Below are 13411 nucleotides of genomic sequence, written 5' to 3' on the forward strand. Positions count from 1 at the left end.
TGACCAAGTTAAAATGACTGGTCAAATAGTGAAGGGGGTGGCCCACGTGTCATAAACTATACCTAAACAAATAAATAAATCTAACTTTTTTTAATGGGGGCCTACATGGCATCTACTACTAGACTAACTTAGCACTAATTTAATCCCAAGCTAGACTAAACAAGGGCCGGCTCATACACACACATCTAGCGGCAACAGCACACATAGCAGCAGCTCCTAGTGGCAGCAGCTTGCGAGCAAGGCAGCGATAGTAATAGAGCAGCGACAACTTTTTTTTTGAGAATCACCGGAGGAGGAGTCCCTCCACCTGAATATATTGCTTAAAGTGGCCATAATGCTAGGAGAGTGATCCAGTTTATAAGAAAAACCGGATCGAAAACCTTAACAATTGACCCCGTTTATGAGGAAAACCGAGCCGAAAAACAGACAAGTAACAAGTGTTACAAGAAAAGGAGAGGAACATGACGCCCAACATAAGGCAAGACCTAGCTAGCAACTAACATGACCAGGTAGATGAGGGGTGCGTCGAGGGACCACAATACCAAGACTCTACAAACAGCCTAACGCACCGCACCGGCGTGCGTATCAAACCCCCACGGCACAACAGAGGAGCATCCACAATCAACGAGTGCCAACGCTTAACACGAACCTTGACTGAGAGCTCCGTCACGGAAGTTCAAGACGATTAGCAAGTCGGGGAGGCGTCATTGCGTCGTCATTGAGCAAAGATGAACCAAGACGAGACCAAGAGCTCGAGGCTCGCCTCAACAGAACAGGGTCTTGAGCATGCATAGCAGTAGGCCGGAGACCACACGTAGGACAGCCGAAGAGAAACACCTGAAGAAGAACACACCACCCTCGGTCCTGAGCATGCCACACCACCACCACCACAACGCGAACCACCGTCAACCAGACGCAGCAACTAAAGCCGTCGTTTGGGTCTCCAAGATGACGCCTCCAAGAAGGTAGTGTTGTCGAGGACACAACACCGCAATCCGATTCGGCAAGCCCGATCTTAGGTTTTCACCCGGAGACCACAAAGCAAAGTATTGTAGGTGCTAGAGCTCCACAACGGCACCTCCTGCAAGGAAAACGACGTCCATAGACGTCGTTGTCGCCGGCATCGACTTAGTCGATGCAGGGTTCTCACCCGGAGTTTGAGCACATCCCTACAATAAGACGACAGCCGACCACCACCACCATCGAACCCTTCAAAAGACGAAGAAGCACGACAAGCCGCCAGAGCCAACCGCACCTTGCGGAGACCACCGACAACCAAACGTCAGCACTAGGCGCCAGATCCATCAACGGCCGCCGGAGCGCAGGCCATCATGCCCTTCCGAGCACCATGCCGGCAAGGAGCAGAGGAGCAATGCCCGAGGCCAGGAACCACCATGGTCCGGGCTGCAGCCATACATCAGGTGTGCCAACACGCCCCACGCGCGCCACCGCACATCCGTCGGAGACCAAAACCGAAGCGCCGCCACGCCAACAGAAAGCAGTGAGATCAAGACCGGCTGTAGCAGAATCGCCACCACCCCCCACCACCTCCACAAGCACCGCCATCCATCTCTGCCCTAAGTCGGACGACCATGGGCCGATCGAATCATCACATCAGCACATCCGCAGGTCAGCCTCGCCACAGCGCCAAAACACCACACCACCGCCACCACTTGCCGGAACGACCGCAGTCCCCCAACCACCACCCTCGCCGGCCGGAGACCCGCACGGTCCAGATCTGGTTGCCCGAACAGCCGCCACATGGAGCCAGGAGCACTCACGACCATCATGCGAGGAGGGGCGATGCGGGAGCAGCCGGAAGGTGCCGCACCCAGGCACGGGCGCCGGCCAACGAGCCGAGTCGTCACCCGCACGCGCTGGCCCAGATCGGGCCTGCACCATTGCCACGCAGATGCATCCCACCCGCGCAGCCACAGCTCCACCTCGCGCCATGGCCGACGCCCCGAGCCGCCCCCTCCCGCCAGAGGGGAAGCCGCCGCCACCGCCCGCCTCCGAGCGGCCAGATCTAGCACGGCCCGTCGCCCTCCTCTGGCAACGAGATGGCCGCGAGGATCAGCAGTTAAAGCAGCAGTGGCAAGGCAGCAGCACAAGCAGAGCAGCGGCACAACGGCAGCATCAGGCGCGGCAGCAAAAGCAGCAGTATGGGCAGCCGAGCGAGCGGCGTGACGGGGGCACGCGGCCGGCGCAGCACGCCCAAGCGGACGCGGCCAGGGGAATAGGGAATGTCTTGGGCGCGCGGGCACGGCAGGGAGGAGCCCAAGTCGCGGGCTAGGCGCGGTGAGCGCGGCCAGAGGCAAGCGGGCACGCGGAGCTCCGGGCGAACTCAAGGGCGGCGGCTATGGCACAAATTCTAAGGGGGGAGAAAGGGAATTGGACGAGGGCCTCATTGCGGTTCTTGATGACGTGCTCGGGAGGTCGAGGGAGCGCTGAGGGAGGAGATCCGGGGCGGGGCAGCGGCGGCTGGACGCGGGGAAGACGCCCTATGGCGAGCGCTCGGGGCGTTCTGGCTCGGGCTCTTCGGTGTAGATGAAGGAGACGACCGCGGGCAGCCTCCTGGACTTGGTAGTTCAGCACGGGGAGGCACGTGGCCGCGGGATCGACGCGGCGACGGCGACGCTGCGCTTGGTTGTGTGTGGGGAGAGGAAAATGAGCGAGGGGTCGAGGAGGACTTGTAGGTCTCCGAGAAGCGGTAGATGGCCGGCACGTGCGGCGGGGCCGTGGGATGGCCGCCACGGTTGCCCTGCCTCCCACGGTAGCGTAAGGAAGGAGACGCTTGGGAGGTTGGGCTAGGCCTCTAGTTTCTTTTTCATAGTGGGCCAAAAGTGCATAGAGCAATTTCAGTTTTACTTTTCTGTAAAAAAGGGATAGCTACTGTTTTCTATTTAAATAAGCTTTCAAACCATTTTTGTTGCACATGGAATTTGTACACAATTACCAGAGAATAATTTGAGCTAGGACAAAAGTTTGGGGGCAAATGGAGTTAAATAAATGATTGTTTATTTTGAAAAGGCCAATTTATTTGCTGCTGGATCACTTATAATATTTATAGGGGCATTTTAGTAATCCAACCAGAGTTGATTTCTCCATGACAATTACTTGGGGCTTATTTGCAAAATCATAAACATTTTTGTTTGCATGATAGAAGAAGTAAATATTTGACTTGTATTTCAAATGGAATTTGGCTTTGATTTTCATCAAGGGGCAATTTAGTTTGAAAAACATGACGACATGGCATCATTAAAGAGGAGATCAGTGTAGCATGATTTTCGGGGTGTTACACCCGCGCACAAGTAATGGGGTACAAAAAAGGGACCCCTTCTTTTGTACACCGACAGGAAGATTAGTAATCCTCAAGGTTCAATGCAACATGACTGTAACTAGGTACATGACTCAAGCTATGAAATTCTGAAACTAGCTTTTTCTAAAACTAGCGACTTAGTTTCTTTACATAGCCAGCACTAGGTACTTGCTGGCTAGATCAACTACAGCTAACTGCCCAATTCTATCTCCAATCTACCTGTTACCTCTTTGAAAACTACAACTGAACCTTCTTCCTCTTCTTGCCCATCTTCCCCCAACCAAACTTCTTATTCTAATTTTTTCTCCGTCAAGAACCATGAAGAACAGGAACTCTGGAGTAAATTGCACACTGTAGAATAGAAACATGAAGAAGATCAAGACCTACTACATGTGTGCTCTAGCGCCGCTGCCGGTGCAGGGGAGATGGAGGTGCCTGCCGGCACCGCCGGTACACTGTTGCCGCACCGCTACTGGATTGGTGGAAGATATCGAGCCAGGTACCCCCTGGGTCTTATCTGGTTGGGGCCCTTTTTCCTTTTCTTCTTTTCCTTAAGTATTTCGGCTCAGCAATAGACAAGTGGGGCCATCCACTGAGAACACTTTCCCCAACTAAGGCAGAAATACATTTTGCTTCTTCCCCACTCCATTCGCTGTCACGCTCCCGAGATCTGCTCTTGACAGGAAAATCCCCAACCATCATTTGATCAGCTCCAAACTAAAGGTTCCATCCCTTCCCCCTTCCAATCTGCCTAGGTTGTACTGCCCTCTTACATGTTTATCTCGTAGTTCCCTTCAATTCTGTGTACAAGAAACACCTATTTAGATGGTGCTACTTTTCGCTAATTCCTGGAAGTACATGTTTAGATCATGGGAGATGCTTTTATTACTACTAGTGCTATAACAAGTCCTTTTAGAAGTTTTGATGAGTTGTTGGTTCTTACTAGTACCATGAACTTATGTCTCTGTCGGGATAACTGAAAAAACAAAAAGAAATCACAAAGAAATGAGTGTAACTAAGAAAAGATTTATTTAAAGAAAATTTTAGAACAATTATTTTATTATATGTACATTAAACATTGGCATCTCCTTCTCAATCATGTTCTAAAGTCAATTTGAAGAAATGTGTGCACATCAGAAAATATGAAACTTGTCAAACTAAGCATTTGACATGTCAGTATTGGAATGATTCGATATTGCACTTCTTCTCTGTGTGTTTCATAGCGCCAACAGGTTTTGAACTGAACCTAAATTGTTGGTTGGCCGAAATGAGCAGAACAAGCTGAACTCAATGAACATTGGATCCCTCGTAGCATCCCCCGTTTTTTATCCACTGGGTGCGAACGTCCGTTCATGCTGGCCCTTCCAGGCAGTACGTACATTGTTCATCAATTTTTCTCTCTCATCGGTTACTTCATGATTTGAGGGTAGAGGCAATGCAGAACAAACTAGGGTTATTTTGATACAGGTTAATTTATTTATTTTCTTTATAACAGAAATGCAAGTCGAATACCCACTAGTGCCATGTATTAGGATGTTTGCTGACCATAGTGGGAGTCTTGGTTCCGTGGCAAACCAACTGTCATGTTCTTGATTTTGGACTTACCTTCTTTTAATTTACTTAATTATGCATTCATTACAACAAGTAATAATAATGTTGTATTCATTGTAGATGGAACAACGATGTACAAAGAAAAGAGAAGCAAAGCAAATTGTACATGCAGGAAAAAGAACCAAGGTAATAAACATATGCTCTGAACTATTCTCTTCAAACTAAAAAAATCCTCTAATGTGCGGTGTTTTCTTAAAAAAAATCATGCAGTGCAATCAATTTCAGCATGTTGAATCATTTCTAAATAGCTTGCATCTGAAATATCTGACAATCGCAAACAATGTATCGCTGGAATGGGTTTCCAGTCATTCCTGGAAATAAATAGCATGTCCAATATTGACTCTATTTACCTGTGGCTTGCAAACCATTTCATACTCTATTGAACTACCAAATGGCTTCAAATTCCCAATTACACCTACAACTATTCGCATTTTTTTGGCATACCGATTGGTTGAGTTCCTGTCATCACAAAACCATCGAAAGTAACCTATGAGTTCATCCAACACGAGTTAGGGACAACTGCACCAACAGTTGAGTACCTATTCTCAATTATAAATGATGACCTTCCTGAAGATAAATTGTGCAGAATCTTCATTCTTATACTACTATCATTGTTTGTTGCCCCTAATTCAAGTGGAGTTGCTAGCAAGTTTGTGTACATAGCAATAGTTCACATTGAAAGAATTTCACAATATGATTGGTGTTTGCTATGCCTGGGCTACATGCTTTATTCAATAAAAAAGCAAGAGTGAAAAACACAAGTAGCAAAGAGTTCATTCCTGGAGGAAGCAAGTTACTTATGGTGGTAAGACTATTTCCCACGACAAAACTTATTTAATATTTCTTTTTATATATACCATACCAAAAAAGATTGTTGCCCCAAATTGACATTTCTCATTTTTATTCCGTCTGCATTTTTCTTTTCAGTGCCAGATATCCTACTTTGAGTTCCTCATAATAACTAGATTCAAGTTGCCAACCATTGAACCAAGACTCCCACTATGGTCAACAAACATGCTAAATTCATACGTGGCACTCAATGTGCTCCATGGCAAAAGCAATGAATATAGTAGACTACTGGTATGTCCTTGTTCTACATAGATACCACTTTGCACATAAGATAGTTCTATTCCTGTCTTTAATTTTGAATTTAAAGTTATGTTACTACTTACTATACAGTGAAACATTATATTAATATTTAACATCCTCTTCTTATCAAACAGATAAAGCACATCTCCTATACTATATTCAGTGATTCAGCTTTCGTTGAACTACCTGAAGAAATGTTAAGAGTATATTGATTCCAAATTCACATATATCGGTCTAACACAAGAAGTTCTCTTGCTGCTTTTGGTATTTTTGGAATAAGGACAACTATTTCTCTTACTGACATTGTCATTTTGAGTCTCTTTAACATGATATACTTTGTCATTAACAGGATAAGATCATTCTTCAAATGAAAGCTCAAGAATTCTACAGAAATATCATTTGGAACTCAACACCTACCTTGAAGACCTATGTCGATGATATGCATTCTTCATTTCTGAAGATCGGGACGTCTTCCAGCAACCCAAATCTCCAATTCAAATCAGCTATTTCAAAAAACACATTCAAAGTTCCTAGGACTAAACAATTGTTGGCTATACAATCACCTCCAAATTGTCCAATGCTACATGTTCCAACAATCATTGATGAAGATAAACGAGTAACCATAGATGAAATTTTTCAAGAATTGGTCAATGATTTCCCTCGGTCTATCATATATATATATATATTTCCCTAATAATAAACCAGCGATTGTTTCTGGTCGTCCGTCATTGGGCTTTTTTGCAAAAAAAGTCCCCCCGTTCTGATAAATTGACCTGCAGTCCTACTTAAAATGTGGATAACGTTTCGTTTTTTTTGCAAAAAAAACCCTGCCACCCCAGCCCGTACGAGAACACGAGGGCCGCGCCCCATCCCTCCACCGCCGCGCCCCCGTCCCTCTGCTCGCCGCCGCGCCACCGTCCCTCTGCTCGCCGCCACGCGCCCCGTCCCTCCGACGCCGCGCCCCCGTCAATCCTCTCCTTGGTGCCCGTCCTCGCTCCGCCGTCGCCGAATCTGGACGAGATCGCGAGAATCCGCCGCATCTCGCGCAGCTGCTCGTCGGCCATGCGGGGAGGATGAACGAGCTGCTCGTCGGACATGCAGGGAGCACGGACGAGCTGCTCATCGGCGTCCGTCCCACAGCCCCGCTGAAGACGGCGCCCAGCCCCCTCGACGGCGCACTCCTCCTACTTGCCGCCCGGTATACCTCTCCTACTCGCCGGCCCCCTGGATCCCACTCCCCCTATCATAATATTCTGATTTCCAGGCAAACATAGTGTTTGATGAAATTTGACTATAGAATTTTTTTTCTGTACTGCTATCGTGTTACTTCGTCAATTCAGGGTGTGTAGGGGATGTTGTCCTGGGTCTGTAGAGGATGCGGTGCGTGGCTGCTTGTGTGTATGCATATATGTTAATTGGTGGCTGGTGTGTGTGTGTGTGTGTGTGTGTGCAGGGTGCAAACAGCGACAGCGAGTAGGCGGCAAGTATACTGCACCGAGAAACGATACAGGGGCATGAAGCAAGCGAGCAGGTGTGCGCGGCGACCTGCTACTGCACTAATAGTAGCCTTGACGGAGCACCGAGGCCGGCTCGACAGGGCATGCCCCCCGCCGGTAGACGCTTGATTGTGTGAGTCGGAGATGAACCCCGCGTCGTCGCCTCTGCAGCCTGGACAGAGCTCCGCCGGTGCTGGAGATGAAGCCTGCGTTTGTGATGGTGATGACGCTCTCTATCTACTTTCTCCACTGGCTATAAGGGAGTAAAGATCACATCGTGGATGTGTTTTTCTTCAGAGATGTGGCCCTGTCGTTGTTGGTTGTCGAATTTGCGATGTAATCCGTCCCTATACTCTCTCGCACATGAGCAGAACAGAGCAGCGGCTGCAATTTACCCGTTGATTTCTTGGAGTGATTCAAACCTAGGAAGCCTGCTACTTGTGCAAGCAACAGGGTAACAAGTTTCAGTTTTCTTACTGATGCACCTCAATTTGCAAGGTTAGAACAATGTCAGTTTACTTTATGTTGGTTTTCTAATTTCAACATATTCCCTCAAGCAAATCTAATTATCTAGATAGTACGGAAAGCAGGCAAATTACGTAACTATTTGGGTGTACTCATGCTCTGCTATGTCAGATTGAGGAGAAAGAATTTTTTTATTCACCATCCTATTTTTTATCTATAATGATGATCACTTTTTCCATCTTGTGATCTTCTTTGCTCCAGTTGTGCGAATACTTTGTTTGCACTTTAGTGGGACTGAAATTTTCCTGCTACCATGTGTCATGGTAGTAGGCTGCTGCGGCAAAAAACTGGTAAGCCCCCTAACGGAAGAAAATTGAAAAAAGTCTCATCCTGCTTACCATGTTTTATCTTAAAATTTTGGCTTGAATTTTTTTTCTGTATAACCTACATCTCTGCATGGTTACTTTCTCCACACATGCTTTAGCTGCAGCATTGGTCAAGTGGCTTGAACACAACTCACATGAGTCATCGCCAAATGGCCCTTTTCTGAAATTCATTCTCTTATGCACTGAGAGAGGAGTTACTCCATGACAGTATGTATACATACAGATGCAAGCAATGGAGAAACTCATGCAGATGATGACTGAACAATTTTTCATGAATTTTCCAACCTGAATTGGTTACAGAGGTTGGGAAAAGAGGAGTCTAGGCTCTGATGAACACATGTTCTTTCGCAGGTGACTAACAGTTGGCACCTCCATCTTTACATTACATCAGGCCAGCGCTACAAAGCCCATGTATGCCTCTGCCTGCCTGCTCAATGGAAGATCCGATCACAAAAAAGTGGATAAAAATACTCATCAGTTTGTCAAAATACATGTTTGTTATCTTAGGAACGAGTATAGCTATCACCAGAGTACAAGCAAATATTCCAATTTTTCCATGAAGCAAACTTATGTTATGATTATCACATTTTGATCCTGGAGTAATGATTGACGAAAGTAGATGGTTACTGCAGTCTGCACCAGTCCAGTATTTCTAATTACAAGTTTGAGCTCCATAGGGATAATCTGATTAGTGTATCACAAGCTTGCTGTTTCTAATTGTGCAAATTCTGTAGTTATTTTAGGGTTTTGCAGAATGCATAGATTTTCCATAACAGAAAGAAGTGGATGTAGAACCTGATTTTGCTTTATTATTTGGTGCCAGTTGGCTTTGGAAATCCCAGTTTCTCCAGTATTGTAACTCTCTGTCAAATCGTCAAATTAAACTGATCTTTCTATTTGGACAACTTGTAATTTGTAATATTATGATTTTCCTTTTCAGAAACCAATTCAACTAGACCAGGACTATGTTTATTAGTCCTCCAGTGTTTATTGGAATTAGATGACACATGGTATGCCAGCTAACAAGCAACTGAAGCAAGAAGATTTTTGTAATTTCTTGGAAAGAATGAGCCCCTGAACCTAGGATGGCGAAGGATCCAATATGTCAAGACCAATGAGGGAATTGCAGAGCTTCATATTCAGTTTATTTTAGGTGCTTGCCTACTTCAAGTGTCTAGATTACAGGAAACATGTTTCTTCAAGTGTCTACTTGAAGTAAGTTTCTTATAGAAGTAGTCAGTTTGATTCCTTCAAAATAGTTGTTGCCTGATAATTTGTGTACGACTAAATAGCAGTACCTCAAATTTTGCTTCTGCTTCTTAAAACAGAGTAATTCTGTAAATCCTAACAGAACCCTATCAGTCTGAACCAACTTCTTGTAAATCTACAATACAACATAGCCTCATCTGATCGAACCATTGGTTTCAGATCAATACATCCTTGTCCATTCCCATAAGATCAATAAAATTCAGTTTGATTGTGTCAAAAACTTGCTACTTGACAATCTGTATGACTAGATAGCAATACCTTAAAATTGCTTTTGGTTTTAAACTGAACTGAACTCGGTTGGGGCTGAACTGAACTCAGTTTGGTTCTAGAAAATATAGGGTTGCATTCTACATTTTTTTAAGGCGGTAAGGTGACCTAAGGCGAGCACCACCCGCTCTAGCGCCTAGGCGACGCCCGGGCATATTTGTAAGGCGCTGCCAGGGCACCTTATCGCCTAAGCGTCCAAGGCAGGACGCCTTAAAAATAATGGTATTCTATAAAAACTGAACTGAACGTTCGGTGGGCAAAATAATTTGATGGACTGTAGTTTCTTTGAATTTTTCTTGTTAACTCTAAACTGGACTCAACTCAGTTTGATTCTGTAAAAAAGATTGTGACAGACTTATATGCAGCAGTCTTTCGCCAACACTCAAATTAGATGGGCATGATATTTAAAAGAAATCGACAGACTGTAGTTTATGAGAATTTGGCAAGAAACTCGGAACCGATGGACTTGACTTGTGAAAAAATGTAATCAATGGACGACTACAGTTTATATCAAACACAGAATCGATGGACTTTCGCAATGCAGGCTTGCCCTTACCATTTACCATGTGGTGACTTGCCGGAGGAGCCGGTGGTGCTGCTGCGATCTTCTGCAGGTGATGGTCAATGATGCAAGCTAAAACCGGGGATGGGATAGCGGCTCCGGGCGACAATCAGAGGCGAGGCAGCGCTGCAGACCAAGGACAAAGTGCTGCACCGGGGCGACGGCATGGGGCGAGGAAGAAGCGGCGGATGGGGCTGCGCATGGGGGAGTTGAGGCGACGGCTTGGTTCAGTGCACGGGATCGTATTAACTCTGTTTTCTCCTAGATACATGCGCTGGTATAGTTTCTCCGTGGGATTACCAAACGATTCTCTCTCCTCCTTGATTAAGATGTCACATCAGTTTTCTGCTTACATGGCAGGATTAGCACCCGTCCAGGGTGGAGCACTGGGAGCAGCCTTATAGAAGTAATGCAATATATTCTCTCTTATGCCTACTTGAAATACTGTTGTGGGTCTGTACTTTGCCTCTCATATTGCAAGGATAACACATTGTATGCCTATTCTCTTAACTGTAGTAAGGATGAAGCAGGAAAGTGTGCTGGACCTTCTAACATGGATATTGTATATGTATGAGCTACGGGCCACTATTGTTTATCATATGGATTGTAAATTTAGTGACACTGAAGTTTGTAACATATCCTTAAATTTCTTTATTGTAACATTATGTTAACTAAAAATCTGGTAGCCGTGACCTTGATATTCCCTGTAGCGCCAGCAAAAAATAGAATAAAAAGTTTCATTACAATTGGTGATTGAATGTCAAATGGCAGTGATTTTATATCAATGTGTGGGAGGTTGATGAAAGATTGCATGCAGAGTATACCAGTGAAAAACATCATCTATTTAGATGACCTATTACCAGAGCAGATATACTATATTTCTAGCTGAAGTTAACATTGCTAAAATATTTCACTGGGTGGCAACTTGAGGGCAAGAAACATACATATAAGCCTATTATGAAATGTCTGGAAATATTGAAGCTTCAGCACCGCGCTCCAGCATCTGTGGAGGAGCTGCACCGTTTTGGACGTGTTGGTCAACTTCTGTTGCTTGAGGGGTTGATCACGAGCATAGCATAGGTCGACGGCGGGGAGGTGGTCTGTGTCGGGGAAGAGGGCGATGCTGGGGAGGAGGCCAATGATGTGGAAGAGGGTGATGAAGGGAGGAGGACCGCGGTAGGAGAGGGAGGCAATGGAGTGGCGGCGAGCTAAATAGAGTGAGGTGGAGGGTTGGCGGTTCGGCGGTGGCGAGCTTGTGAGAAGGGAACAATGGCGGCGTCATGAATAGCGCTTCGACTGGGATCGTCAGAAGGGGAATTCAGAACTAAGTTATGCCACTTGGCGATGGCATTGCCGTCGTAAATATATTGAGCTATGTGATTCGACTTCACAAAGCTAAGCTTCGGCAACTTCACCAAATTATACTATGAGAGGCCTCCGATCCGCGTAGTTGGTGAAGCACGGAGTTGAAGGAGATCCGAGCAATCCCTGAATTAAAATTCTGCTCTTGGACATCAACATATCAAACTGAAACAAGACTGATTGATGCACCTACCCTACTGGTGGTTGAATAAAATTTTGTAGGTCTTAGTGTCATCTCATGATACTATCCATGCTTTCCATCCTCAAAAAGCCATTCGTTTATGGTAATCTACCATCTTTCGAACAACTTGCTTGCCCGGAGCTATTTGTTAGGACATCAAGTCCAAAAGCAATACCTAGCACTGATGTTTCAGCATTGTTACATCGTAAGTTTTTCTTTTCTATCTATGCATCTCACCATGTTTTTCTCTCTACCAAAATAGATCATGAAATAAATCATAACAAATCTTTTTTTGTTTCTACACTATACTTGTCTGAATCAAGATCCCCAAAGAGAAAAGTAGAAGAAACAAAGTTCAGCTTACCAATCTTCAGATTCTTATTACGAGGAGAGCGCTTGCAAGGTCATTTCTCTTACCAATTTCCTTTTATCCAAAGAATTTACAGGCATGCAGATCAACTGAGGTGTTAAGATTATCATTCTTAATGTTCTCTTCTACTTCTTTTTGCAACCAGATTTTGTTGACCCTGAACTGGAAAAAGATTGGTTGCTTGCTGAAAAGACATTTCCAATTGACAATACTTTCACCAATACAGTGCATGGCATTTCAAATGGAGAGCCTGGTACAAGCACTCAATACGCAGGCATAGATTGTCCTTCTTTTGATGCAATTACCAATTCAGTTGACATAGTAGGGATTGTTCCTTTCAATTCTGAGAGAATTATATCAGAACCAACTAAACCCTGTGCATCTGCTTCGTCTACTCAGTTCAGCCTCCTAGCAAAGCGATATAATACCCAATATAATAGTCATGTCAACCCCAATGTTCCTCCAAGTGATATCCCAATGAGGATAATGGATTCCCTATCACCAAAACGCTACCCAACCAATACTGGCACATCTAATGAAGATCATTTGCTAGTTCAAGCACTTGAACAGCATGAAACACATTCCATTAATTTTTCAAAACCAGAAGGTTCAACTTGGCAATAACGTGTGAACAAATCTTTCAAATCTGGGACACTAGTAATTCAAGAACAAAAAAAGGCAAGTAAGCAGGTCATTTTTTCAAATGGAATAGAGAATGATTTCTACCAATCCTTGGTTGGATTCTTTCCAAGTTAACTTATAGGTATGCACAAATAGAGTATGAAAATTCTGATATGTTCTACATGATTCGAACATAAACAAATGTATTCTATCCATGCTAGTTCTCACACTTTATTTTTCTTTCTTGATGCTACTCTTCTGCCATGAAGAGCCAAAGCGTATTTGTGATTGAAGGAGTTTGGCTGGACTAGAAAACTATAACTCTATTATTCAAGACTGGTGGTTGAATAAATCCTCGGGCTGTTGGTTGTTTTTAAAAACTAAAGAATAAAGACCAGCTGAACCAAGGAAGA

General features: G+C 44.9%; 1 protein-coding gene across 47 annotated transcripts; it reads left to right on the top strand.

The window, feature by feature from the left end:
* The first annotated feature begins 1246 nt into the window (after positions 1–1246).
* LOC109783954 (uncharacterized) lies at positions 1247–11142 on the top strand. 47 transcript variants are annotated; one of them, XM_073508430.1, is made up of 11 exons: positions 1327–3818; positions 3936–4042; positions 4595–4690; positions 4991–5056; positions 5858–6010; positions 6369–7217; positions 7473–7735; positions 7813–8013; positions 8242–8330; positions 8718–8777; positions 9307–9855. In XM_073508430.1, the coding sequence occupies exons 1-6, from the start codon at positions 3686–3688 to the stop codon at positions 6711–6713; spliced, it is 900 nt and encodes a 299-aa protein (XP_073364531.1). In that variant the 5' UTR covers positions 1327–3685; the 3' UTR covers positions 6714–7217; positions 7473–7735; positions 7813–8013; positions 8242–8330; positions 8718–8777; positions 9307–9855. The 47 variants fall into 47 exon arrangements, 16 of the variants coding, with proteins under 16 accessions (XP_073364538.1, XP_073364537.1, XP_073364527.1 ...); XM_073508441.1 differs by lacking the exons at positions 3936–4042; positions 4595–4690; positions 8718–8777 and adding exons at positions 5674–5735; positions 6154–6283; positions 8590–8717 and having other exon boundaries at positions 1360–1629; XM_073508429.1 differs by lacking the exon at positions 8718–8777 and adding an exon at positions 8590–8717 and having other exon boundaries at positions 7473–8013.
* Positions 11143–13411: the final 2269 nt, after the last annotated feature.

The sequence above is a fragment of the Aegilops tauschii genome, chromosome 2 (assembly GCF_002575655.3).
Source record: "Aegilops tauschii subsp. strangulata cultivar AL8/78 chromosome 2, Aet v6.0, whole genome shotgun sequence".
NCBI lineage: Eukaryota > Viridiplantae > Streptophyta > Magnoliopsida > Poales > Poaceae > Aegilops > Aegilops tauschii.